This window comes from Ursus arctos, unplaced genomic scaffold (assembly GCF_023065955.2).
Source record: "Ursus arctos isolate Adak ecotype North America unplaced genomic scaffold, UrsArc2.0 scaffold_18, whole genome shotgun sequence".
Taxonomy (NCBI): domain Eukaryota; kingdom Metazoa; phylum Chordata; class Mammalia; order Carnivora; family Ursidae; genus Ursus; species Ursus arctos.
Window position 1 is genome coordinate 57,606,550 of NW_026622852.1, and position 27,198 is coordinate 57,633,747.

The window sequence follows — 27,198 nt, forward strand, 5'->3', positions numbered from 1 at the left end:
TAGGTGGGAAGGCGGAGCCCCAGGGAGGGGGGGACGGGGTCAGGTCTCGCAGCCAGGGATGGCCACGTTTCCGGGGCTGGGGTGGGGGGGCACGCTCCGCAGCGGCTTCACTGAAGGGCATCTTCAGCGTCAGGAGCCTGGTGTCTCTGCCTTGTCCTGCAGCCTGACACCCGGGAACCACCGCTCACCTGTGCCTGCCTGCCTTTCCGCCCCGGCCCTGCAGCCCCTACCCCTGGCGGCCACGCGTGTGCTCACTGGGCCTTACCCCTGCCGTGAGCTGCGGAGCTCCCCCACGGGCCCCCGTGGTGACCGGGAGGCGAGGAGGGCTGGGCCGAGCCCTGGTCCGGGCCCCGGGCCAGGCCAACGCACGCCGGGGAGCCCAGCATGGTCTGGGGACCCGGCGGGCAGGCGGGGCCACTCAGACGTCGGTGCTGATGCTGCGGCTCCGGGAGAAGGCCTCCCGCATGGCCGACAGGCGGTTGGGGTTGAGCGCCTGCAGGCCCGCAAAGCTCGCGGGCGGCAGCTCCGCGTCCTCCTGGCTGATGCTCTGGTAGGCCACGCGCTCCCCGCCGTTGCGCACGCCCTCGTCCTCGGGCTCCTGCAGGAAGAAGGCGGGGGGCTCGTAGTGGGAGCAGCTGCGGCAGAGGGCACGGGCCTGCGGGGTCTTCTGGCTGAAGGAGGTGGAGGCGGCCGGGTAGAGCGCCGGCCCGTTGGTCAGCACGAGGTTGCGGCTGCACGGCAGCGGGGGCAGGTGCGAGTGCACGGCGAAGTCAGGCTCCTCCTCGTCCTCCTCCGACTCGTCCTTCTTGCAACAGTAATACTGCAGGCAGAGGGCTGGTGACCCCCGGCTCCTGCCCACCCCCCACGCGCACGGTGGCCAAACTACGGGGAGCACGCTCGGGCCAGGCCCCCTCTGAATGCTGCAGGGAGGCACGGGCTGGTTTCGTCCCCACTGCAGCCGGAGGCAGGCGTGAGAATCATCGCCATTTTGCAGGTGGGGAAACTGAGGCACGGGAGGGTCAGGCAGCCTAAAGATGGGCACTGGGCCATGCTGCCTTGCCCTGCCCTTATGGCTTCCCCTCCCCTCGGGGAGACGTGGAGGGCCCTACGGTGTGGCAGGGAAGGGAGAGCGCAGGGGCAGGGTGGGGCGAGTAGCACAGCCCAGGCGCTCACCCCTGCTTTCCAGCTTGGCAGCTGTGTGCCTCTTGCTAAGTCCCTCAGCCTCCCTGAGCCTCAGTGGCCTCCCCTTGCAGGGAGTCTGGGAAGCCCTGGGTGAGGTGAGCCCGGAGGACCCGACTCTTCCCCTCTTCCCGGGCCCCAGCCCTCGCGGGTCGGGCGGCTCCCTCCTCGCACCCCCCTCTGCGCCCCGGGAGTACCTGGAGCCGGCAGTAGCACAGGACAGCGATGATGCAGAGTAGAATCACAGTCGCCAAGATGCCCCCAGTGATGACCACTGTCCCGGCTGTCATCCGCCCCCTTCTCCATCAACAGCCTGCAACACACGCCACCAGCCTTACTGCACCCTTGCTTCCTCACTGCAAAAGCAACCCCGGCCAGTTTGGAAAGTTGAGGAAACTGGCAGAAAGGGGGGGCTCAAACACCCCGGGGCATGCGCGCAGGAGGCAGGGGCAGGAGGAGACCCAGGCCGGCTCTGCCCTCCCTCCCCGGGGGCCTGGCTTCCATATCTGGGGGCGCTGCTGCTAGCGGGGCTCCCCAGCCTGGCTCGCGGGGCTCGGAGAAGAGTTCGTGAGCACGCGCTTCAGCGCTCAGCGTAGCATGCTCTCTGGGAATGGCGCCCTTCCAGCCTGGCTCTTCCGAGCTCACGCATTTTTAAATTCACCCAAACACAGTCAAGCTGAACATATGGTTTTGTAACCTAACAAGATCATCCTTATTTTTCCATATCATTACATTTTCTTCTGCGACATGATTTCTAGGCATATTCCATTGTATGACATAACCGATCTGTTTTCTTTAAAATTTTTAGTCGGGGTAAAATACATACACGGCGCTCTGCCATCGTAACCTTGTTAAGTGTGCTGTGCAGGGACGTTGAGTACCCCGCGGCGTCGAACAGCCGCTCCCCAGAGCTCTCATCGTGCACAACCGAAGAAACCAACCCTTTTTTGATATTTAGGTTGTTTACATTCAAAAGAAATATTCGAAGTGGGTGTTTTTCAGGAATTGTTCTCGTAGCTAAGCGATTGGAGTCATCTGAGCCACGGCCTACTTGAACCACTCTTTGCGGATAAATTCTTAGAAGTGGGATTTCTAGGCCGAAGCACAGGCCCGTTTGTGAACTCTCCATCACGGCGCAGATCACACAGACACAAGCAGAACGAACGAGCGTCATGGGCTGTGCTGTTGCTGTGCCGTCCGTCCAGCCGGGCGCCGATAAACCTGTTCTAGAATCAAAGCTCCCGGCCTTGTAGCCGTCGCTGATGCCCGTTCTCACTATGGCCTGGCTCCAGTGACACAGGTTTGACAGCCGGCCTGCGAAGTTCCTGGATGGCTAACAAGCGTCTCCCACGAGCCAGGAGTCGCTGGCTCCAGCACACCCGGCTCCAATTCGCCATCCCTCTTTTGCAGGGGCAAGGCGTGGGGGGCAACTGAGGCTATTAAAGGAAATCCCAGAGCATATCAGTTTCATGCAAAATCTGACAGATGAAGACTTTAAAAAAAAATACCCAGTCTGTGTTCAGCTTCCTTCCACCCGCTCCAAAATGTCTTTTTACAGTTGGTTTGTTCAAATCAGGATCCAGTTGCGTTTGGCTCTTCTGACTCTAGAACATGTCAGTTCCCTGCACTCTCCTCGCCCACTCCCCACCCCAGGTTGTTTATAGAAGAAACTGGGTCATTTCTCTGGCAGAATTTTCCATGTACTAGAGCTGACTGGGTCTCCTCGAGCGGCGCTGGGCATGCTCCTCTCTCCCTGCTTCGTCCTCTAAACTGGCTTCCTGTCCCATCACTTTCAGGGGCTGAGACTCCGTCCCTCTCGTTGTCACGTCGAGAATAACGGGTGGCGTTCGGCTGCTGTCAGCCCAGTTCCTGCACTGGAAAGTTCCTCACTGGCCCTCCACCTCATCGATCTAGCAGCTTCCGGGGATGGTTACCTCGATCCATTATCTCATTAGGGGCTGCAAAGAGTGACTTTTCACACACTGTCTTCTCTTCTGCATTTATCAACTCTGGTTCTTCTCTAAAGAACTTTCCCGAATACCTACACGGTTATCGTAAAATACAGTCTGCAGGGGAAAGGTCCGCATGCTCAGTTTTTTTTTTTAAAGATTTTATTTATTTATTTATTTAAGAGCTTGAGCAAGAGCACAAGCAGGGGGAGCAGCAGAGGGAGAGGCAGACTCCCCGCTGAGCAGGGAGCCGACACAGCGCTCGATCCCAGGACTCTAGGGTCATGACCTGAGCCGAAGGCACATGCCCAACTGACTGAGCCACTCAGGTGCCCCCGGATGCTCAGTGCTTTACCAATTTTCAGAACACGTTGGCTCCCCAAGATGTGTGTGGTGAGATCACTGTGATCTCACTGATTTTTCTATATTTGATGTACGTTTTGATGTTCAAACGATCCCATCGGGACCGTGGGTTTAGGGCCCCCTCCATGTTCACTCCTGTGTCATTTTGATGGGACCCCCACTGATCCCTGAAAATATTTTGCTTTTAGACACAAGAAGTCCCAGCTCATCTTGACCTTGGGACCCACTGTTCGTCTGTGACAGCCTGGGTCTCCTCATGGGAGGTGGTTGGTAGAGAACATAGCTTGAGCACAAAGGGTGCTAGGGTTTTCATTGGTTCTAGGCTTTTTCAGACACCAGAGCCAGGGAATACCTTTTTTTTTTTTTTTTTTTTTAAGGAAGAGAAGAATAAAACATGAGTTTATATTGACTTTACTCCTTATTTGTTTTCCCCTATTATATATAATAATTTAAAAATAACATTACCCGTAGTTTTACTAACACATCTACCGAGTGGAACATAATACTTATTCAGTACTCTTTTTTGTTCTTACCCGCCAGGGGTGGATAATATAGAGACCGTCTCAAAGTCACTTGATATAATTCTTAGGATGGTTTTCCCACCAACTCGATACTCAGACTCATTTACTCTAGTTAGTTCTTACCTTCTTTTTTTTTTTAAATTGATTTAATTTTGCCTTTTAATGGCAGAAAACATTTGGTTCCAAAGTCAAAAGCTTACAACCAGGGGCATGCAGAGAGGTCTCCCTTCCCGCCTCTCCCCTGCTCTGTCCCAGAGGGAATAACTTTACTTAGTTCTAGGTATATCCGCCTATTGCTCCTTTCTAAAATTATAAGAAGTATGTACTTCCTTCCTTCTCTTAAGCTAAAATGGCATTCTGTATCTACTTTCTGCACCTTCCCCGTCTCACCAGGCCGTCTATCACTGCATGGAACACATAGAACATGCCCAGGGACCCCTGCAGAGCCTGGCTTCTTTTCCAGGCTTCGTCGTGCTCCCCAGTGCGGGCAAGCCGAGCTTACTCAGTCAGGCTCTATGGGGGAGCATGTGCATTATTTCCTACTTTGTACGATTACAGGAATGTGCAATGAAGAGCTTTATGGCGTGCACGTTTCTGAAGTTTTTGATAAACCTTGCCAAAGACTTGCTGGAATCTGGGCCCATTTTTCCCCTTCCAGGAATGTGTGAGAATTGACATGGGATTTTCATTCGGAGGCTCAAGATCTGAGCAGTTGGTGTGTGGGGAGGGAGGGGCTGGGCAGGGGCAGCAGTGCAGGAAGGGGTGCGGTGAGGTCGAAGGTGTAGGGGTTTCCCTGCAGACCGAACAGCCGGCTGGGGAGGGGGCCTGGCTGGGCATGAAGGCCAGCACCATGTCTACAGATGGCGGGGAGCGTGGCCACGTACTGACATGGACAGTCTTTCCCAGGCAACACTCTGCCTCGGAGGCAAGGCTGGGGTGGGAACCCAGACTCGGGGCAGACAGATAGACAGACGGCAAGGCAGGTCTGGACAGACCCAAAGTGATGAGACAACGAGACACAGACTCACAGACAGCTCCAAATTCAGACAGAGGTGCAGACAGGCAGACGCAGACAGGGCCCGAGTCAGGAAGACACAGCACAGGCCACACAGACAGACAAAGCAGGAGCCCCGGGGACCCCCACATTCCTGGGCACCCTGCCGGGCAGCTCCCACCCGCCCTGGCCCCCGGGGGCAGCTGAGGCCAGCTGGCCTGCTGGCCCTGCCAAGGGTGCAGGCCGACCTGGGGCTGGATCCAGGGAGCTGGGTGTGCAGGCGAGGCGGCTGGCGGGGGGATGCTGGGCAGGGGCCAGGCCTGCTGTCCAGATGCATTTCACGCTTTTCGCTGAGGTGAGGCAAAGCAAAGCAGACAGCTGCTGGCCCGACTCCCCCGCGCCCTGCCCTCCTGTGGGGCTCACAGGATACCACAGCCCACCTCAGCCTTGCCCTGAAGTGGCCAGAAAGCGGCAGGGGAATGGACCCCAGGCAGCTGTGGGGGGGCAGAGCAGACACTGGGACCCTGACTTTGCAGACCCTCGAGGAGTCAGGTTCAGAGAAAAGCAGGGCCATTTCCGGAGACCCAGCCAAACCCCAGCGCACCATCAGGGTGGGCTGGTCTGTGCACACCATTCTGACAAACGGGCCCCATCGCAGCCTGAAGCCATACAGGCCCCACGGCCCACAACCTGGAATCCAGGGCCTCCCAGGCCCAGAAGGCATCAGCCTCCCCACCGTCCTGCCCAGCGCTTGTCAGGCAAGAGCCCCTGGGAGACCCCGCCGGTGTGGTGGGTCCCATGTTTGAAGATGAGCAAACCAAGGCCGGCAGAGGTTCCGGCACTCATGGTTTTGGGGTCAGGGTCGAGGTCAGACCTGCCATATCTTCAATATCTCAGGGCTGAGCTGAGCCTCCGTTGCTCCCACCGGGCAAAGCCCTGCAGCCTGTGGGTTTCAGGGCGCTAACCAGCCCCTGCTCTCCTCTCTGAGCCTGGCCCTGGGCAGTGTGCTTGTACCCCGGCTGCCAGCCCTCTGGCCTTGGCTTGCTGGGGTCAGGGTGGACGGGTGTCCCAGGCTGAGCCAGTCCTTCCCTCTCTCCCCAGAAATGGGTCTGGGACCCCGCACTGGCCAGTCCCTGCTGGTCACCTGCCCCGAGGCAGAGACACGGCTGCTCTTAGCCACGTGTGCGGACAGCCCGAAGAGCTGGTCCCGGGCGGTGGGAGCGAAGGACGCCGGTGCCCAGAGGGCCAGGCTGTGGTCCTGACTGGCGGGAGCGCCTCTCCCTCCCCGGATCCGCAGAGTGACTCATGCTGTGAATGTGTCACCTTGCCTGAGTTTCTGATCTTTATACCCCAAAGGTAAGTATGTTCGTAGTCATCAGTGAGGGAACTTAGCTCAACAGAAGTCAAGAGAAGTCGTGCAGGGATTAAACTCGCTGGGCAGTTCAGCGCCCAGCTCCCAGCACCCAGCAGACCCCCTAGAGCCAGCCTGGCTCCCCCTCCAGCTAGTTGCAAGATGGGGCTCGCTCCGTGCCTCAGTTCTCTCCTGGGTATGGTGACGAGGACGTGAAGGTTCCCGTCGGCCGGTGTACCGTGCCCACACTGCTATTGTGAGTATATGTGTCCCTCCCTGGCCCTGGCTCCTCCGTCAGGTCCGGAGGACGCTGGGGAGTGGCCGTGGTGGCCACAGGGCCCTTCTCTCACATCTGAGATCCAGGAGGCCCCTTGCTCGGCCTGGCTGTCGGGGCCCCTCCAGCGGCAGGCAGCCTGGTGGCGTGATGGGAAGGGTGCCGGTGCAGGCCAGGCGCCCAGGGCTGTCAGCAGCCACGGCTCCGACACCCGGGCCACGTCCAGCTGGAGCGTCTCAGCCTCGCTCTGCAGATACACGCATGCCGAGGGGCAGCAACACCCGCGGCGGGCGCCAGTCCCTGGGCCAGGCCCGGCCAGCAGACGCGCACGCCGCTGGCAGCTCTGCTGACGCCCCAGCCTGACATCAGTCCACAGTTAACTCCGAACAGCCCCTCCGAGTGATATGGCCTCCCTCGGCCCCACCCTCCTGCCACCCCTCTGCCTTGGCCGCGCCCACCCCCAGGATGCTCTTCCCCCTGCCTTTCCAGGGCCTACACTACCATCAGGGCCCACAGCATGCCACCTCCTCCAGGAAGTCTTCTTGAACTTCTCTATCCTGGAAATGCCAGTGCTGGGATGTCCCCCTCCTCCACTTAGCAGTGGAGGGTGGGGATAGAGAGGCTGAGGCCAGCATGGGGAGCAGGCGTGGCTCACCCATGACTTCATACAGTGAGTTAGCGGAAGAAGAGCAGCCAGACGCCTGCTTCTCCGATGCTCACACCTGCCACCCATGCTGGACCGTCGCCTTTCAGACCTCCTTCCTGTGCCTGGGGACAGCCCAGCCTGACACTGCGGTGACGAGCCTGAGGGGCCCTCGTCCTGCCCAAGACGAGCAGCAGGTGAGGAAAGTCCTGCCGTACAATTGCTGGTCACCCTGGGTCAGAGACCTCTCTCTGGGCCTCAGTTTCCTTATCCTGTAATAGGGGTATGGCAGGGTTTAGACACCAGTTCCTACAGTGAAACATCGAGGTTTGTACCTTTAACCAGCCCAGCCTGCTCGGGGCTGGGGTGACTGAGATGCAGGACAGAGTCTGAGAAGCACCAAGTAAGACAGTACCAGCCACAGGTCCTGGCAACAGGTCAAGATGACGTCCCCCAGGGCAGGCAGAGAGCTGCAGACACGCTGGGTGCATGCTTCCCTGGGAGCCTGGAGGAAACCGGGCTGACCCAGTGGCCCCCGGACACTTGTGTCCCGAGCATGGCTATGCTGAGTGCCCAAGAGACCAATGGAGGGCTTTGGGGGGCAGGGCTGGAGATAGGTGGCCCTGCACTGCGGTGACTCCAGGGGGCTCCCTGGAAGGAGGGCCTGGCTGGGCTGGAGGAGGAAGGAAGGGGATGGCTGTGGGAGGAGGGACAGCAAAGCAAAGGCTGGGAGGCAGAGAGGTGCTGGCAGACCCAGTGACAGCCTGGTGGAGGTCCCTCCTCGGCTCTCCCTAAAGTCTCCACCGCCCTGCCAGCCAAGATGGCTTGGCGGGGATTGTGCTGAATTGTTAATCTGCCCCCTGGGACCATAAACGGTTTTAAAGCTTTATAAACGGCTTTGCTTCCCTGTCCCCACCCTCGGTTTTTACAGGGACAGGCTGGGAGATGGGGCCCGACTGTGCGCCCCCAGCCCTACCCCTAGAGTCTGTGTGGAGGGGGCCAGGCAGCCAGTCCCCCTGCGGGCGGGCGGGGGAGTTAGGGGCTTTATGAGCTCCGGTTGTCTCCCTCCCGCGCAGGAAGACCAAACGGGGTGGTGTGGGGCCAGGGAGCAGGAAACACCTGGCGACAGAGCCAGACGCCAGCCTCCACCTGCCTCTGCCCCCCACGGAGCCCCCTCCCCACCACCACCTTCCTCTGGCAGAAGACCCCCGAGTGGCTGCCATCTGGACCACACGTCCCACACCGAGTTTCAGGCTCCTATTTTCCTCTGTTCCTCTTGCACCACCCAACCCACCAGCCCAGCCCCGAGCCTTGCAGGGCCTTGCAGGGCGCAGGGCACGCAGCAGCGCCTCAGGAAGGCTTCTGTCCGCTGCGTTCACCTGAGATGCCCGGTGCTCCTTCAGGAGCCAAGGAGAAGCCAAGCCCGGCATCCTTGCGCCCCGGCTGGGCCTCTGGCTCCTCTCAACCAGCAACTTCCAAACCCGCCAGGCACCAGAACGTGGGGTCGCCTGGGACACACACAGATGCCCAGGCTTCCCTGGGTCCATAGGGGGCCTTGGAATCTGCTTGTTTAACAAGCAGCCCTTCCAACCAAGCAATGATGGTGCCACTCCCTTCCAGATGGGGAAACTGAGGCTGGGGGAGCCAGGCGGAGGGTCCTGCTTCCCCGCAGGCCTTTCCCCATCCCGCCGTCTCGTCAAGGGCTTATGGAGAGCCAGCCCGCCTTTTCCTCCACAAACACATCTGTCTGGTTACAAAAGCTCTCCTGCTACCTGGAAGCCCAAGGGCCCCGTGGTCCACGAGGGAGAGCGGCCGCGGAGTTCCTGTCTAGACCTCCTCCACATTTGTTCCTAATTTCACGCTCCGCGGGCTCCCAGATTCCAGTGTTTGGTAATAAATAGACAGGGAAGTGCTCAGCAGCACTGGTCTCAGAGATATTCTCCAGAGCCTGGCTGGGCTGGGCCGGGCTGGCGGCGCGGGGGCCTGGCGGCCTGGAGGGGCGGTTCCCAGCAGCCCCTGGAGATCTCCTCTCTAAGCTCCCCGAACCGCAGGCCCACCTGGTCCAGGGCCCAGTGAGCCAGGCCTGTGCCTGCCACCACATGGAGGCCAGAGAATGTCCAAGGCAGGGGGTGGGGGTTGCCCGGTGCTGCCAGGCACGGCTGGGGAGCTGGTGTTCAGGAACCTGGGGATGCCCTGGGACGGGGCTCCTTGAGGGACCGCCAGGAACAGCATAAGGCGCTGGCCATTTCTGGGGTTCACAGACTTCCAGAAGTTCTCCCCAGACCCCCACTGAAGAGCCCCCACCCCGGGGTCAGCGCTGGGAGAGCGGCGTCTGGCCTGGGGTTTCCAGCTCTGTTCCCGCTACCCAGCCCAGCGCACACAGTAGGTGCTCAATGCTCAGGGAAACTGATGAGTGAGTGTGGGGGACTGGGAGTGCTCAAAGAATGGACTGGAAATTACAGGACAAACCCAGGAAGAGCCAGGAGCATGCCAGTGGTGGCAGCGGCGGTGGCCCGTCCAGCTCCTTTCTCCCCTTGCCCCCCCCCCCGGAGGGCGCCCCCCACCCCCGCACTCCCTAGGCCACGTGGGAAGCAGGGAGCCAAAGATCTCTTTGCAAGATGACCCCACCCACATAGTCCAGGGGTAAACCGAGGTTGGCAAAGGGAAGCAGCCCACCGAGCAAGCAGGGACATCTGGTCTTGTGTCCCTCCCAGGCCTATGCCGATGTGTCTGAAGCTGCAGAGGGGAGGCCGCGCACTGCGCGGAGAGGACTCTGTGCAGACCCCAGGCCCTGGGTGGCTGTGGGGCCTGGGCCATGGCCGGGAAACTGGAGGGAGCAGCCCTGCCTGCCCCACCTGGACTGGGGAAGAGGGCACCTCCAGCTGGGTGGCCTTCCTGCCCCCTCTGGCATGGTCCCCAGACAGTCGCTGTCCCCTTCCTCAGCAACCTTTGGGAAGGCCGAGAGCGGCAAGAGGAAGCCCCTCCTGGCCTCTGTCATGGAGCCACGCCAAAGCCACCTGGGTCCTCCTGGTCCTTTGGGGGCGGCGGGCAGCACCCAAGCATGCCAGTGGAAGGGCCAGCCTGTGGGGCCCTTTTATGAGGCAGGCCACCGTGCTGTTCACTGCCCCCAGGGCCTGCTCCAGAATTAGTTCAAGTCTGAGCTGTCACTGTCGCAGTTGGCGCCAGGGGCCCCGCTCAGTGCACTGTCCTGCTTGTCCAGAAGAGCAAATACTCGGGGTGCATGGAGGCGTGGGGTCACATAAGCCTGGTTCCCCCGGCTCTGGCTTTGTGGGGACCAGGCTCGGTGGTGTGGAAGGCTGGGAGCGTGCTGCTGTCGCCTCTCTGTGCAGACAGGTGGCTGGGCCCCCTGGAGAAGGAGTCTGACCCAGAGTCACCCTGGACGTCTGCCGTAGAAAGAGGGCTGGGCACAGGCCAGTGACACTGAACTGCCTCCTTGGACCCTGAGGTGGGGGTGGGGCGTGGGAAGAGGACGAGGCAAGGCGCCCATTGTCAGATGTTGAGCTTGGCAGTGTCTGGCCCTGGGGCCCCAACCGCCCCCAGACCTCTCCTGTCTGACGCCCCGTGGTCCGAAAGACGTACGTATATTTCAGACGCTCACAGTTCGTGCCCAGAGCAGAGGCTGCCCAGGGGTTCCCACCCCACCCTCCTGCCCAGCTTCCCTGCTGGGGTTCAACTGGTCTGGACAGGTCACTGCCTCCCTCACACATCCCAAGTGGCTCCCTAGTACCTCACATTAGTAGGAAGCACGTAATCCTGTCCTGAGCACCCTCTGTGCTTGGCGGGGCGTGGAATTCTTCACCAACATCTTTAATCCCTAGGACAGTCTGAACGGGTTTATCATCACCCGTTTTACAGACGAGGAAACAGAGCCAGAGAAGTGCACAAGGGGTCACGTGGTTCGGGGGGGCAGCAGGGGGTGAACTTGGGGGTCCACCCCAAAGCTGGTGTCTTGTCTTTTCCCTCTTCCTGGCTGCCCCCCACCGTTTGCCTAAAGGTGGGAGGGACGGGACAGGGGCTCATTCTCCTCCTTGCCCCATCGGACTACAAGCCCCGTGAAGGCAAGACCCCTGTTTGCCACGTTTCCGCCGCCCTTCTGTCACTAGGGGTCAGCACAGAGCAAGGATACGGTGAGGGCTCCGAAATGGGGGGGGGATTGGAATGGGGTTGGGGTCCAGTTGGCAAGTTCCCAGTGACCAGGCCCTGAGCTTGGGAAGGAAGGAGTGGGGTCTCACCACGTGGCCCTCACCTCCTGGACATGCCTGCCCCCCATGTCTCCGGGGCAGGTGGGGAGGGTAAGCCCCAGCTCTGCTGCAGGCGGGCTGCCTTTTTCTCTCCTGCAAGAGTGACAGTGGGCAGAAGCTGGGTTTGCAAAACCTTTTCTGTTGCTTGACTTAAATTTCTTTTTCTGTCTTCAGCTTCCTATTCCAAGAACAGAGTACTGCTCCTGGGCCAAGGTCAGAGGTTGGGGGTGCACAGGACGGACGGAGCGCGAGCCGGCGTCTGTTGGCACGGTCAGAGCTTCCGTTTATCAAACACACCATGTCCCAGTGCTGAGCTGAAGGCTCTACCCTTGATATGTCACTTAACCCTCATGGGCACTCTCACCCCAGGCCCCGTGAGTGTCCCCATGCAAAGACAGGGACACTGAGGCACGGAGAGCACGGTGCGTCTGGGTCTGGACACGAGGAGGAGGCACAGCTAGGCTGTGCCCATCCAGGCTTTTCCCATCCCTGCGGCTCAGCACCCTGAGTTTGACGAAACCCTAATGACGTTCAGTAGAGCCCTCGTGGCCTCAGCCTGGTGGAGCGGAACAAACAGGGCTCGGGGTTGCTCAGCTGGAATACACCCAACCCAGGGGATTCCAGGCCCACCAGCTAGACAGGGCTGGGCTCCGCACCCCTGGGCTGCACAGCTACCCAGAGCAAGGAGGCAGGCATCAGGGCAAGGCCTGACAGTGGGTCCAAGGGGGGGTGGGTCTTTCTGCTGGAGGTCTGTGCCCACACCATGCCGGCCACCGCTCTGGCCCGAGGGGAGAACAGTGATGTGTGACCACCCTGGAGATCGGCAATCCCTAAGGCATCCAGGTGGGTTAACCACACCCACTTCTTTCTCTGTTTGATTCTTTGACACGTGTGTTATCTAGTCTGTGTCTAAGACTGGCCCCGACTGTTGAGGACCCCTGTGTGTGCGGGGCCACTGGAGCAGCACGTGTGGGTTTGGGTCTAGAGAGGACCTGGACGCTTCGGTCACCTTTCAGAAAGGAGACGTGCAGGGATCCTGCGAGAGGCCCCAGCTCAGTTCTCGCCCTGCTCTCCTGCTGCACCGTAGAGGCTCAGCCTGGGTCCCCAGCAGCCAGGGCTCCGAGGAGGGCAGGGCCCGGTCCCTGGGTGTCCTGGTCTGTCCTCCAAACACCAGTTCAAGTGCCTCGGACCTGCCGGGGGCCCTCTGGGTCTCCTGCTCTGCCAGGGTGGGCGTAGTATCTCACACAGCTCCCTGCGCCTGCAGCTCTTGGCTCTGGCCCCTTCCCCGCCCCTCACCCCTCTCCATCCCTCATTTAGGATGGGGTGCCTGCATTCTGCCAGTGCCATGTGCACCCACACTTCAGCCCGGGCTAGGCCGGGTCCCACCAAGTGCCACTCCCTCGGGAGGCCCCCAACAGATTGGAGATTCTCACCTGGGCCACATCCGCCACCCCTGGGGGCTCTGCACCCCTGGGCTCCCCCTAGAAGGTTCTGCTCAGAGGCCCAGGTGTGAGGGGATGCTGATGCTGCTGGGACAGAGACCACATGTGGGGAGCAACTGTCCTCAATGATGCCCCCCCCACAGCCAGAGCAAGTCTGGACCAGATGTCTCCCTCTTCCTCTGAATAAAGCCCATGCTCCGTCGGGCCAGCCCGGACCCCCACCTCCACTTCAGGATGGGTACACATGCTGGTCTCAGGTCTGGCCCTACCCTACGGTCCCAAGGCTTGGGACACCCCTGGGGCCACTGCTCACTGCCTCCCAGGTGGCTAAGACCTTCTGGTCCTTTGGGACAGTGTTCAGGTCCCACCTTCTGCAGGGAGCCTTTGCTCCCTCTTCTGCGGGCCTGGCCCGTCTTCTGCGTCGCGAGCTGCTTCTTCCCAGTCGTCCTGACTGACTGTGGGCTCAGTGAGGGCTACACCATCGACCTCATCTCGACGCACAGGCCTGGCAAACAGCAAGAGCTCCATATATGCCTGTGGAGTGAGTCACCAGCCAAGGCAGCGCCCTTGGGAGCTGAACACCGGGGGAGGGAAAGGGGGAAGGGAGACTTCGGGGCCGTAGATGAGTTTCGGGGGAGAAGATCAAACCAGCTACGGAGGGGCTCCTGCGTAAGGACAAGGAGGGGGGAGACTGAGGAGACCCTGGCCATATCCGCTCCTGCTTCTTGTTCTGGCTGTGCGCCCCCGGGAAAGCCCGTGGTTCCTGCATCCGTGGTGCTGTAGGTGGAACGCACACTTCATCCCATTCAAGCCTCCTCATCATCATCCTTGGGCTTCACCGATGAGAAAACCAGGGGTCATGGAGATGGTGTCACCTGCCCCAGGGTCGCACAGCCAGTGAGAGGCAGAACTGGGGGCTGGCCAGGGCATGGGGGGCTTTTTCAGAAAGGCTGGCTGCCTCTGGCATCTCTCAGGATTTGACACGTACCTCGTCAACCACGGGCAGCTGGCTGGGTCCCACTCCCAGGGCCTGGGGAGGGGCCGGGGGCGCTCGGCCCTCTGTCCCCTGCGGGGGTGGTGAGTGTTTGCAAGCAGTTCAGGGCAGAGGGTCCGAACATGGGTCAGGCAGGCTTCCGGGAGGAGGCAGGGGTCGGGGGGTGGGTAGGGAGCCAGCTCCCCGTCACAGAGGGCCCAGCTCTTTTAGAACAGAAAACCAACCTCTCTGCCCCCAGGGCCTGCCTCTGCCCTCCTCGGCCACCAACCTGGCAGCCTTGCAGACAATCAGCGCCCGAGCCTGCTCCGGCCTGTGACTTCTCACTCAGAACATCCCCAGCGTCACCTGGGAAGCTGGCGAAACCAGAATCAGGGTCCCACCCAGACGCACTGATCAGGAATGCTGGGAGCCTGGGCTTTAACGAGGCCCCCAGGGGAGCGACAGGCTGGCACTGTCAGGACCATCTGGGCAGCCCATTACCCAGCCCCACCCCAAGCCAAGTACGTGAGGGGCCCCGGGGGGCAGGGCAATGGGTTGGGAATGCAGACACCTGTGGATGCCCAGCGTCGTCTGCCACGCTGGAGGTCCCCCCAGGGGCCCAGGCTGCACTGGAGGCACCCCCCCAGCCAGGGGGGCCCAGGAGGGTCACTGCATGGCCCTCCCTGGTCTAGGAGCTCCGGCGGGCTGTCTCCATTCTGCAGGGATGCAACCTGCCCAAGGGCAGAGAGCAGGGGCAACATCCCCATTGCGGTGAAGCCCTGCTCTGTGGTCCAGGGGAGACCCCTTCCTCAGCTTGATTTCCTCCCTTACAGCCAACCTCCCTCAAATCCTGCCCCTTGGCTCCTGAGGAGCTCAGCAGCCCCGAATCGGCCGCCTCAATCATGCCTTTTGCGGTCCCCTAGCCCAGGCCGCCCTCCACATCGCATCTGAGCCGCCACGGCTGATTACATTTGTTCTCTCATGGAACCCTCACCGCCGCCACCAGCGGCCCAGCTCCAATGGCTCCTCCTCCAGGCAGCCTGCACTCATGTCAGTTGGTGCCGGCCTCTCCCTCCCAGTCCTGGTGTGCCCGGGAGTCAGAAAGACTTGGTGCGAATTCAGACTCTTCGCCTTCGTGTCAGGGTGACCAGAAGCCTTGGCCCCTCATCTTTAAAACAGATGTCTCCAGCCCCCTCCCTCCTTGCTCTCCCCCTCCCTCCTTCTTCCTATCCGCAAGCATCCATTGAGTGCCAGCAGTGTGCAAGCATGGCAATGACTGGGACCAGGGAGCAGGACTGTCAGGCCAGATGCGCACACTTGACCCAGAACTTTAAATGCTGCCTGTGGTCTGGGGGTGACAGCAGCCTCGACGGAGCCCACATTGACCTCCTCTCTTCGTATCTCTGTTCAGAAGCCCACGACTTCTCTCCTCTCAGGCCGCGAGCTCTGGGGACCGGCCCGTCTCAGCACCCAGCTCAGGGGGCTCGGGAAGCGCTAAAGAGGTGAATGCAGACATATGGGGTGAGGCCGGGTCCAGAGCGCTGGGACATTTCTGAGAGTCTCTACTAACAGGTATGATTTGGATGATTTTTTAACAAGAGAAGGCCCCACACGTGGACCGCGCTGTGTTTATTTTCCTGTCGTGTCTCATGTTTGCACGTTTAGAGCCATGGCTCTCCTTTGCAGGCACCCCCAGCACTCCAGCCAAGTACCCGCCCCCCCGGAACTCAGGCCTGCGCATGACTCTCCTGGTCTAGGCCCCAAACATCTGGGTGCTCCTGACCGTCTGAGCTTGTCCCTGATTCACTTCCTCACCGCGGCATTTGCTGTCCCTGCCATGCTTCTGAAACTTGTTTAAGAGGTTCGCTCCCTGGGCCTCCCAACCACACGCTGCATGGTCTTGCCTCTGGGACGTTGCTGGTGCCGTTCCATGGGCCTTGAACTCCCTTCCAGTTCTGCTCATTGAAATCCCTAGCTATCAGTTGCAGTTTGGTGCCCTTTCCTTCCTGAAATGCTTTCTAGATCGTTCATCCTCACCTTGGGATGTGCACCGAGTCTACCTGAGGTCAGAGAGAGAACCATCGGAGAGGATTCTAGAGAACACTACTCAACGTTCACACGGGTCCAGGAGTAGTTCCTGTTCTCCGCTGTCAGAGCAGAAGTTCCTAGCTCAGAAAGGCCGCACTGAGTCCTGCTCTGGTCCTGCCCAACGAAGCATAAAAGCTCGAGCTGAAAGAATCAAACTGCTTCCAAGGAACAGCCCCGTCCCAGAACAAAGCCGGCAGAGAGGCGTAGGGTGAAATCCGCCACATGCGGCATCCCGTGGAAAGTCGCCGGCACAGTCCGACCCATAAGGAGGAGAGGAGTCAATCCGTCGGAGCTAACCCGGAAATGGCACAGATGACAGGCTTAGGGGGCAAGGACAGTGAAATAGTTCTGACAACTGTCACCCCCACGGCCCGAACGCGGGAGGAGAAATTGGGCGCGTCAGGTAGAGACACAGACGACGTTAGAAAGAAGCAAACCAAATTTCTAGAGATTAAAAAAAGGTTCCGGCCCCTATGACAAATACGCGGATGGGATTAAGTCAGGTTAGATGCCGCGGAAGAAGTGGGCTTGGAGATGCGGGGAGGAACCGCCAAAATGAAACCGCGGAGAGACAAACCCTGAGCGAGGGGGCAGGGCTTTGGGAGGTGCGGGGGCGTCCAGCGCCCGTGGGACCCCCTTCCCCACAGGGAGGCGCGTGGACAGAGGGCCGAAGAGAAGAAACACCGGCTGAAACTCAGATCCCAAACACCCCACGCACCAGAAACGCCAGGAGCGTGCAGGACCCGTTCTGAGCAAATTGTCTAGAACCAGCAACGACGTGAAAATCGAAGGGAGAGACAAAGGCCCACGAGCGACAAAACGGGAGAGTCGCGCGGACATCGCGGTGAGAGCGGTGGGCGCCAGGAGACAGCGGGCGGCAGGTGTAAAGTAGGGACAATACACCAACCTAGAATCTTCTGTACAGCAAATATCTTTCTGAAATTAAGAGGAAATAAAGAGCAGCCTGGGTACCGTCTCCTGTTCTTGACTCCCAAGTCCCGGAGGGCAGGGCCGCAGCCCGGCTCCTGGCCAGGGCACGCCCTTTGGATCTATTGCTGGAAGATTCCTATTTTCTCACTGGGTCTGGGTCTCCAGCAGCCCAACCTGAGCGCGAGCTGAGGAGTCCTGGGGGGAAGGATTCTGTTCATGGGATCGGGTGGAATCTGGCTTGTTTTGGGGGAAGCCCAGGTAGAGAGAGCAGCGGCCCTTCAGGGGCTCTCCCCACAGGGGACCCCAACATCCTGGCCCCAGGCCCTGCAGAGTGAGCGGAGGAGGTGCGAGGCACGCTCTGTTAGGACAACCCTGTGCCTGGTATTCCCCTCCCCTATCCCCACAGGAGGGTAAAAGCAGAAGAGAAACCTTATGCAGATAAGGTTTTTGAAAACAACAAACCAAACACACACACACACACACACACACACACACACACACACACACACACGTGTTCTAGCGGTTCACGAGGTTACCGCTGTTTCCATGGGCAACGTTGGACGCTGCGTGCACGGAGGCAAGGAGATGGGCTCTCCTCAACCCAGCAGGTTAGGGCCCTTGGACCTGGCTGCTGGACTAGAGTGAGGGAGGGAGGGAGGGAGGGAGCCAGACTGTCAGCTCTCTCCCCAGGATGGATTCCGTGGCTGCCCAGAACACCACCTGCGTCCTGACAGCTCCCTGCTGTTTAGGACGAATCTTCAGATACTGCGCCTACCCCGAGAGCAGCCCCGTGAGTTAGGAAGACAGGAGTCCTCATCCTTATTCACAGGTGGGGTTACCCAGGGAAGGGGAGGGTGGAGTGAACGGCTGGGCTGCGGCCGCACCTGTCCAACTCCCAGGACTCCTTGTGTCACCGCCTCAGGCGACCCCACGCACGCTGGCTGCCCCGAGATCCCTGCTGCAGCCAGGACAGCCCGGAGCCGATGGGGGGGCCTGGGCCAGCCTTGCCCTGCAGCGATCAGGCAGTGCCCCCTCCTCATCCCGGGGCTGTGCGCGTGCAGGCGTGGGTATATATCGTGAACCTTAAAAATATGAGAGCCGGTTATTTTACTAGCAAAATGGGTATATTCGGAAATATATACGTGCATGGAGTTGCAGTTCGTACCTATGGTTTTGCGGTCCCTTGCGTGTCTTGACTTGCAGTTCTCTGCTGTCCCTGAATAAATACGTGTGTGTGTGTGTGTGTGTGTGTGTGAGTGCAACATGTGTGCATACGCACGTGTGGGTGTGGAACAACAGATGAGCCCAGGCAAAGGTGAGTCGAGCAACTTGGCGGTCCCAGAGGGACTGGCTGGACGGTCCAGCGACTGGGGACGGGCTGTGGGCTGCCACCGCCCCCATCTGGACACTCCCCTCGGGGTTCAGATGCCCTCCAGGGGACCTGGCACCTACCACGGAGACCCCTGGATCCCTGCCTTTGGGGTCAGTGCTGCTCATTTAAGGCAGGCTGCCCTTCTGCCCTGGGGCTCCAGGCAGGGTCTCGAGTGGGGTGGGGAGTCAGAGGGCGGGTGGGCGGGTGGACAGCCAGAGGGCCACCGGAGCCTGGGAGGGGAGGTCCAGCCGAGGTAGTGGAATGGTGGACTCCCAGAAGCTGAGCGCCACACAGCTCAGAGCATCAGAACATCTGAATAACGATGCTTGGAATCTAAGAGTCCCCCACTTTCCCCCTTCGGTTGGGAAGGGACTTCGAACGTGACCTGGTCTAATATCTGCTCAATGAACCTGATGCAGATTTCCCTCTGGAAATCGCTGTTCATCCAAGCCGGTCAACCCGAGGGGCTGGATACACACCCTCGGGGAAGGGAGGGGGTGGCACCCCCTCTGGCTCCCGGCCACATTCCAGGCTTTTCGCTCCTCCCTGGGGGGTCACCTCAAGTTCTCTCCGAGTACAAGCCAGGAGGGCCCCCAGGAGGCCCCATCTGCCAGCGCACCCACTGGCCTGGGGGCAGAGGCCTCCGAGGGCAGCTGTCAACCCTCCACCCAGCACCCCTCCCCCATTTCTTCGTTTCTCTGACGCAGTTCCCGGTGCTTGACAGCCGGCCAGGCGGGCACCGGGCACGGACCGCAGACCCGCCCCGGCCCCCTCCACGAGGCTCTGCCACACAGCTAATTCAGTGGCGCCGTTAGAAACTTGTGGGGGCAACTCTGCCACCCTAAGCAGTCTTTGGTGGCCCGGGTTTCAGCAAAGACCCTGCCTGAAGCAATTTGTTTTATATCAACTTCCCTTTGTAAGAAAACTGGGCTCAGCCATTTTTCAGTGAGTGTAGGCGTGTTGTTGAAAGAGCGCGTCTTGCAGATTAAGTGATTTTCTTTCTTTCTTTTTTTTTTTAAACCAGTAGTTGTTGTCAGTGAAGAATGGCAGCATTGACCCCGGAGGCCTGGCCGGGAACTGAGGCCTGACCGAGGGAGACCCGCCAGCCCCGGCACTGCCCCCGCCACCGCATTCCCGCAGCTGGAGAACGCAAGACGGCTCCGGAGCAGACCCCGCTGACCCCAGAACGGCTTCGCAGCTGGCCGTGCTCCTGCCACGCTGGCTTACGTCTGTTTCTGGAACACTCTGAGCCCCTCCCTCCCTGAAGAGGTTCTGAGCGATCGGAGGGGTGCTCCTGAGGAAAAAGAGATGTCATTTGTGGCTCTAACGTTGGGGTGTCTCAGTCCAGGGAGAGGCCGGACAGAAGCCGCTCCAGCCCCTGGCAGACGAGGTTGGGCCTCAGAACGGCACAAAGGCTTCCGGCCGTTGGACAAGTAGCTACCGAGTGCTCCTATCTCTGTGCCAGCACAGTGCCGGGTGCTCGGCTCACGGGTGGACAGCATCAACAGGTGGACTCCTCCAGAGGCTCCCCATCCTGTGTGCAGAGGGAGACCAGTCGGGAAGACGCACAGAGCCAGTGGAACAAGGGGTCCGAGGGTGTGTGTCATGGGGATGACCTCCGGGGAGGTGACGTGGGGTCAGGGACGCGATCCTGAGGCACACCGTGGACGCCGAGAACTGCGCAAGCCAGGAGAGATCGTCCCGGCAGAGAGGGGTGTAGGCAGGAGGACCCCTAGGGTGGAAGGTTCTGGGCATGTTCCAGAGTGGGAAGTGAGTCGACATGCACAGTGGGGTCGACAGGCCGGTGAGGAGGTGGGGGTCTGCAGAGTCTGTGGCAGGCAGGGCCCTCTGGGCTGCAGCAGGGTCTGGGCTCTGCCCTCAGCTGGGACGGGATGGACGCAGGGTACCGACCCCCAGCTGCACACGACGACGGGGAACCCGAGATCCACCACGGATGGGTGTCAATGCACCAGGACCTGCTGCCCACTGTGCTCGGAGACCCCAGAAGCTAGCACTGGGCTCCCTCTGTCATGCTCTGACTGGCTGATGACGAATCCTCACCACCAACCTGCAAGAGGGCTACAGCCATCCTGTTTCTATGGACCAGGACACCAGGGCGCAGAGCAGCTCAGTAATACGTCTCCGCTCACCGCTGGGAGGAGCCTGCTTTGGGGGTTGGGCTGAGCTGTGGGGTTCTAACCATTGTGCCTGTTCAGAGCATCCGGCGGGGTGTGCAGCCGCCGGATCCCTACCCACCTGCCCCCACTCTCCCCTCTTGCCCCCAGGTCTCATGGTCAACAGTGGGGATTTTTCCAGAGAAAAGAGGGTGCGCAGGGAAAAACAAGACAGCCCGTGGCGATAAAATCCACCATAAAAGCGATTATGTAAGACGCGTCGTCAACCAAACATTTTCTTTTTGAAATAGAAATCTGTTTAGTAATTAGAGGAAACTCTCGTGTGGGAAGTTCCGTGAAGGTAAAATTAAAGTTGACTATATTTTTAATTTTGTAAATGGGTTCGCACTGAGCCAGGAGCTTTCTGTATAATGAATGTTTTAACCAAACAAACTCTAAACACAGGTAAATACCAGAAGCTCGCAATTTAACAATGTTACAAAGAAGTTGCTGTTTTTCTGTGAAACATTAGACTTTATCACTGTCCTCCTTCGAACCAAAATTGGATCATCATACCCCGGAATTAGCCCTCTCAAAGCCATTGCTGATTTTGCAATGTTTCCAGGGGAGACCCTGACAGCAAGAGACACACGGTCTTGGCCCTAAGTGTGGGTCCTTCCCTGAGCCAGTGGGGTCTGCTGGCTCTGGAAGTGTGTGTGTGTGGGAGGGCTGCCCTGCAGAGAAAGTGTGTCTGGACGAGGTGCTTGCCTTGGAATCTGAAAATGAAGCTTCTCGAAGGTAACCAGTAAGTGCACTTGTCAACAGCAAATGGAAGAATTGGGAAAACAGGGAGTAAATATGACATTCAGACACTGCGAGGCGAGCCCCCCCCCAGGTGTCAGGGGCACACTAATGATGCTTCCCAGCTTCCTCCTATGCCCAGGGACACACACTCTCGAGCTCCGAGCAGCCCCGGTTCCTGCTCCCAGCAGTCTGGCAAAATAACCCCAGCCAACGCTAGGGGGACGCACGGGCAGGAAGCATGGACGGAGGCAAAGCTGGCTGGCGCTCTGGAGTTGAGGCAGGGCCATGGGGCAGGGGTGGGGGCTTGGCCTCGGGTCCCTCCCTTGTCTGCAGCAAAGCTCTCTCAGCACCAGGATGGCGGGGAGCCTTTTCGAGCCTGGGCAGAGAGACCAGAGGAAGAAAGAGGGTGATGCGTGGGAAAGTCGACCTCAGTCACAACAGATTTGAGGCTCAAAGCCTATGAGACCACCAGGAATTGGCCATCTGGTTCCCCACACCCTCATAGGGAGTGGCTTGCTGGAGAAAGTCAGGGTATCTTCGGTGAGTCACTGATTATCAGCCCAAGTCAACAGACAGGTGTCCTGCATCCCAGTGATGGCAGAAATGCCCCATCTCTCCTGCATGCCTGTTCCTCCCCACTCCATACTCCTCCTTGAGGGCTTAGCTCAAGTTCCACCTCCAGGAAGCCCTCCCTGACTGCTCTGTCTGGCCCATGGGGCATCTTCCTCCGAATCTGGGATGCCCGCTGCCGTACCCATGCTACAATCCATTGAGAGCTGCCCATGCCCTGCTGTCTCATTCTATTCACAAGTGCACACCCCCCTCAGGCCCCTTCCGCCACGAGAGCCTTTCCTGCTGGGATCACACGAGTGAACAAATCAATAACATTGTCTAGCACAAACAGAAACCCAGGATGACCTGCACGCCAGCTTATTAGTGCGGGGCCCGCTGAATGGATGAGAAGATGGGTGCTGACGCGGGGGCAGATCAAATCTGCCACTACAGGGCAAGGGAGGAGGACCCACAGAGAAGGCCCGGAAGACACCCGGGCGGCCGGCACGCAGACGACTAGCAGGGGCCGAGTGCCGGGGGTGGGTCACCTTGGGGATGCCCGTGGCTTTTACTCTGTGGAACACAGATGAATGGATGGTTTGATTTTCTTTTAGAGCCAGCATACATGCATTTTATTTAAAAATTCCTTTAGCGTATTAAAATGCAATACAGATCAGCTGAACACCTAAGTGGCTCGGAAGAGACAGGCACCTGCGAAGCTTTCTGCAGGTGGAGTCGGTTCTCTGTTTTGGTGAACAGCATGTTTTCTAGAATGGTGTGTCTCCAACTTCACCAAACACAGGAATTACCCGGGGAGCCTGTTCAAGCAGAAGTTCTGGAGGGGGTCTGAGAATCTGCGCTCCCAGCAATTCCTGGGGATGCCGACACTGCTGCCTTGCAGACACGCTGGGCCAGTGCTGCTCCCAGGGTAGGCTCCTGCGGGATGCGCGGCCAAGTACAGCAAATGGCGGTGAACAACAGCAACAACAATGATAATAAGAGGAGGGCTGCTCTCCGAGGACCCAGGCCAGCCTGGGAGCGCCCCGAAGGACCACCTCGGCCATTGCCATTGCTTCGCAGAAACGGTGGATCTGGTCGGGAATAACCCAGACGCAGGTGGTAGTCAGGGAGCCAGGGTGCCCCGAGGCCATTCTGCCCTGAGGCCACCCTACGGCTGAACCAGGAAACAAGCGCTCAAGCACCCATCGGGGCTGCCCGGGGGGTGGACTAGCGCGCAGCATGCCTGGACCGCCCTCCCCAGTCGGCCAGCTCAGTAGTCATCGGGAGCATCCTACGAGGTAGATATTAATATTATCACTGAAGAACCCAAGGCCCAGAGATGCTAAGTCACTTCACCAGGGACACACAGCTTGGGCAGAACCATGGCTCTGGTCAGTCCCAATGACCAATGCTCTCATCCACTCGACCGCTCTACCAACCTCTCCACGTGGCAGGCAATGTGGCAGATGAGGCTGTGGCCCCGGGAGCCTGGCCAGCCTCCACGGGGGCCTCCCGACTGGCCGAGCCTCTTCCCACCTCTGCCACCTGGGAAAGCTGTGCACAGGGGTAGAGTGACTGGCCAGGTGCGGCCAGGGCCCACTCCCATGGAAAGCCCCCGAGGTGGGCAGGGACCATGTGCAGAGGACAGGAAGTACCATCGAGTCAGGCTATGATGGGCACTTCTGACGCCGTGCTGCTGCTGGAACAGAAAGTCCTCCTTGGGAGCCCTGGGGGCTGCATCCTACCGCTTACGCTGGCCCATCCTGCATGTCTGGCCATGCCCAGGTCTCTGGCCCAGCCCCATGCAGAGGAGTGCTCTAGGACCGCTATTTGCTCCGTCCCCAGCCTCTCCCACCACCCAAAGCGCATCCCAGTGCCCCCACCTCGATTGGAAGGTTGTTGCTGCCCACTTCTTACTCTCCTGGTCCAGGCCTCCATCGTTTCCCTTCTGACTGGAGGCAGTGACCTCCTCCAGAGCCTTCCTGCCTCCAGCCTCACTCTCTCCAAGCAATCCTTTACATTGCAGCCCAAGAACATTCTCTAGAGGCTGGATCTGGCTGTGTCCCTCCCAGGCTCACGATGCCTATGGTTTCTGTGGACGTCTAGGGAAACCCACCCCCGGAGCAGGGCTTACAAGCATTGCCTGATCTAACCTCCCCCTTGCTCCCTACTCCAGAGGCCCCAGGACTCTCACCAGGATCTTTTGTTTCATCCTGCAAGGCCCCCAGGGAAATAGGGCTCACAGTCCCCATTTCACAGCCCAGCACGTCCCACAGCCAGTTAGTAGAAACACCAGACTCAGAAACAAACCTCGTGTGATTTCGGGGCTCTTGCTGCAGCCCACTCTCCCCCTGGGACAAGGTGGTCAGTGCCCCCAGAATTCCTCCTGCAACCCCCACCATCCTTAGGCAGCCCCAGCCAGGGGGCTGGGCCAAGCCTGGGGGAGGGCTCCCTAGCTTGAGCCTGTTTGGGGAGGGGACCTGATTCCCAAGGGAACAAAGAGCTTTGAAAAGAGAAACCAGCGCACCCGCACCCGCACCCAGGAGCCTCTCCGCTCAGCGGTGGAAGGAGAGGAGCTGGCAAATACTGAAGAGGCTGGGCTTGTCAAATCCCCTTTGGAGCAAATCCAAAGGGATCAAGACACCGCAAGGAAATCCAGCTCCAGGAGGAGAGCAAAGCCAGGCTGAGAAGCCCCCAGTTGCCCTGGCCTCCGTGGAGCAGACCGTGGGAAGAGACTCGGGGCGTCCAACGCCTCGGACAGGCCCAGTTTCTCAGTGGCCATCGTGCGCTGGTGGGGAAGCCAGAAGCACCCTCAGTTCTACGCACGAGGAGGCTGAGCGATTTGCCCGAGGTAGCCCCAGAATCCACTCTCCCCGCCGCATGCACTGCCTCTCACTGATGGACAGACGTAGACTTGCTACTTTGGAGAGAGTGGTGGGGCCGGGAGCTCCCGGGGGGACAGGACAGGGGCCCTGTCGCCACTGTGCCTTGCCTCCTGCCCGGAGTCAGACACAATTTATAGAGATGTGATAACGCTCTCCCGCAGCCCCGCCTGCTCCCTCACCCCTCCTGAGCGCTGTAATGATTCCTCACTGGATCTCGCTGTCTCCGCTCCCTAGACCAGGCCCAGGGGCCTCCCTGCGGGAGTGGGGCCCTGCTGTGCAGCCTCCAGGCCGGCCGGGCCATCTGGCTCACCCAGCACCAGCACCAGCAGTCTGCGATTTAGAGCCGACCCCCAAACATGCAAGCCTGGGGTGATCACTTGAGTGGGGCCCTTGGGCTCAGGTTTGCCCAGAGATTTCAAAACCCCTCTGTGTTCCCTCAAAACTGTAGCTCCTCCCAGCCCTACCCGCTCATTCAGGGCTTAGATGAACAGAGTGGTAATGGCTCATCGGGGCATAACATGAACCACTCCATCATTTCACAGCTGAGAGACTGAGGTCTAGAGAGGGAGAGTGACTTGTCCAAGGTCACCTGGAAAGATGGACAGAACTGGGCAGATCAGCCTGGGCTTCTCCAGCTCTGCCCACCCTTCCCTCCACCCCAGGGTCCTTACTCATGTTTGACGATTGTGCTGGTGTAAGCAATGCGCCTCTGGGAGCTTGAAGCCTCGGAGGCTGGGAGGGGCTCTGCGGGGGAAGCCCTCCTCTCTCCCCTGGAGAGGCCAGGCTGAAGAAGCTGCGACACGACAGGCCAGGCTCTCAGCAGAGAGTGCCAGTGAGCTCCAGAAAGACCAGCCGATGCTCCCCAGAGCTCCCCACGCACCCGTTGCAATGCACCCCTTGGGCACCGAGGCTAGGAGAGCTTGCGGGTCCTTCCCAGACCCCCAAACCGTTCAGGAGGCCAATTCCAAGCCTTCCAAGTAAATTCGGACCTGTGAGCCCTGCTGGAAACTCAGGTGGCAGGGAGACCAGAAGTCAGGAGCATTCAGGGTGCAAGGATCACCCTGTTTTTTTCACCCTGTCACTCAGGTGCCCAACAGCCACTGCGAAACGAAATGAACACAACCCCACACTGCCTGAGCCCCAGCCTCAGGAGCAAGATGAATTCGTCACAAGTTGCCAGCACCCGAGCTCCTGAGGAAGCTTACAGTCCTCGCACAAAGGACTAAAGTCACCCCTCCCTGGGCCTGGGAAGTGCTTGCTTAGGGAAGAAGAGCTCTGGTCCCCTAGGCTCTCTCCTCAGTGCTACTGGCAGAGGGGGATGGATGCTGTCCTAGCAAGTGGGAACTTTCTGGGGTTGGAAGTTCTCATGGCGTCTGGAAACGCCCCCCACCCCCCAACCAAGAGCGTTTCCTGGCATGAGTTGAGGGGAATGCTGGGGAAAGGCTGGCAGGTTGTCCCCTCTGGCTCTCCGGAGCTCCAGCTTCCTGAGGAATGTGAGAACAGGGCATGCAGGGGCTAAGGCCTCTGGGACACTCCCTTATCCTCGGGAAGGGTCAATGAACTTGACCTTTGAGATTCTTGTCACCAAGTCATGGGGGTGACTCTGCGGGGGACCATTAGCGTCCATGTGGTCCTTGGCTTTGGGAGAACTGGACACTGGGTGGGATGAAGGGGCAGAATCAGGAGGGTGGACAGGCAACCTCTCCTGGATTTTTAGTGTTTGAAGAGTCCTTTATTCCCGGCTAGGAAAACGCAAATGCCAGTCTGGTTCTCTTCTCCCCCATTTAAGCGGAGATTTCAAACAGACAAAGGTGCATGTAAGGTCAGTGGCAGCGACAGAGGATGGGCTGTTTGAGGTCAGCTCTACACTTACTGGCTATGTGACCTTGGACAGGTGACCAAACTTCCCCAAGCCTCAGTTTCCCCATCTGTCAAATAAGACCAATGCCCCTTTCTCCTGGGTGTTGGGTGAATTGGATGAGTGACTACTCGCAGGCCAGGTGCCCAGCAGGTGCCTGGTAGAAGGCAAGCCTCAGTAAATGAAAGGTTTTAGCTCCTGGCACCAGAAAGAATGGAGGCCAGGCTCCTCTCGGAAACTTTCTCTCCCCAATTTCCTCCATGCCCAGGCCAAGAAAGAGCCTAGGTGTCCCTTGGCACAGTGGGTCCCCCGCCTCCCTCAGGCCGGCGCAGCCACCTGGGTCCCCGTTCAAGGTCCACAGCCTCCTCCCCAGGGGCGCACTTCCAGGGCAGATCGAGATGGGACAGGTGGTGTGGCTGGGCTTCTGCGTGGGGCGGGGACCCTGCTCCAGGCTGCTGGGCAGCCTGCAGTGGGTGCTCCAGCTGAGGTGGGCACCGAGCCGGGGCTTCCCTGCCTGCGTCCTTGGCGTCCTCGGCCCCCGCGCCCCGTGACCGCTCGGCCCTTACCTTGAACCATGGGAACGGCGCTGCCCCGGCCGGCCGAGGACTTGGGCGCACGTGACGGGGCGGTCCGGCGTCCGTCCG

At 59.6% G+C, this 27,198-nt stretch overlaps 1 protein-coding gene across 1 annotated transcript; it reads right to left on the reverse strand.

Annotated features, from left to right (window-relative positions):
* Positions 1–324: 324 nt before the first annotated feature.
* Positions 325–27,198, reverse strand: FAM163B (family with sequence similarity 163 member B). Its single transcript, XM_026514290.3, has 3 exons — positions 27,121–27,198; positions 1,377–1,492; positions 325–820 (listed from the first exon to the last, which is right to left on the reverse strand). The coding sequence occupies exons 2-3, from the start codon at positions 1,467–1,469 to the stop codon at positions 419–421; spliced, it is 495 nt and encodes a 164-aa protein (XP_026370075.1). The 5' UTR covers positions 1,470–1,492; positions 27,121–27,198; the 3' UTR covers positions 325–418.

What these genes read in the sequence shown, in the direction of transcription:
- FAM163B (XM_026514290.3), bottom strand. Translation starts at nt 1,469, where the DNA reads ATGACAGCCGGGACAGTGGTCATCACTGGGGGCATCTTGGCGACTGTG. An exon ending in TGTGCTACTGCCGGCTCCAG is followed by an intron (nt 821 to 1,376) that starts GTACTCCCGGGG and finishes CTCTGCCTGCAG; the next exon opens with TATTACTGTTGCAAGAAGGA.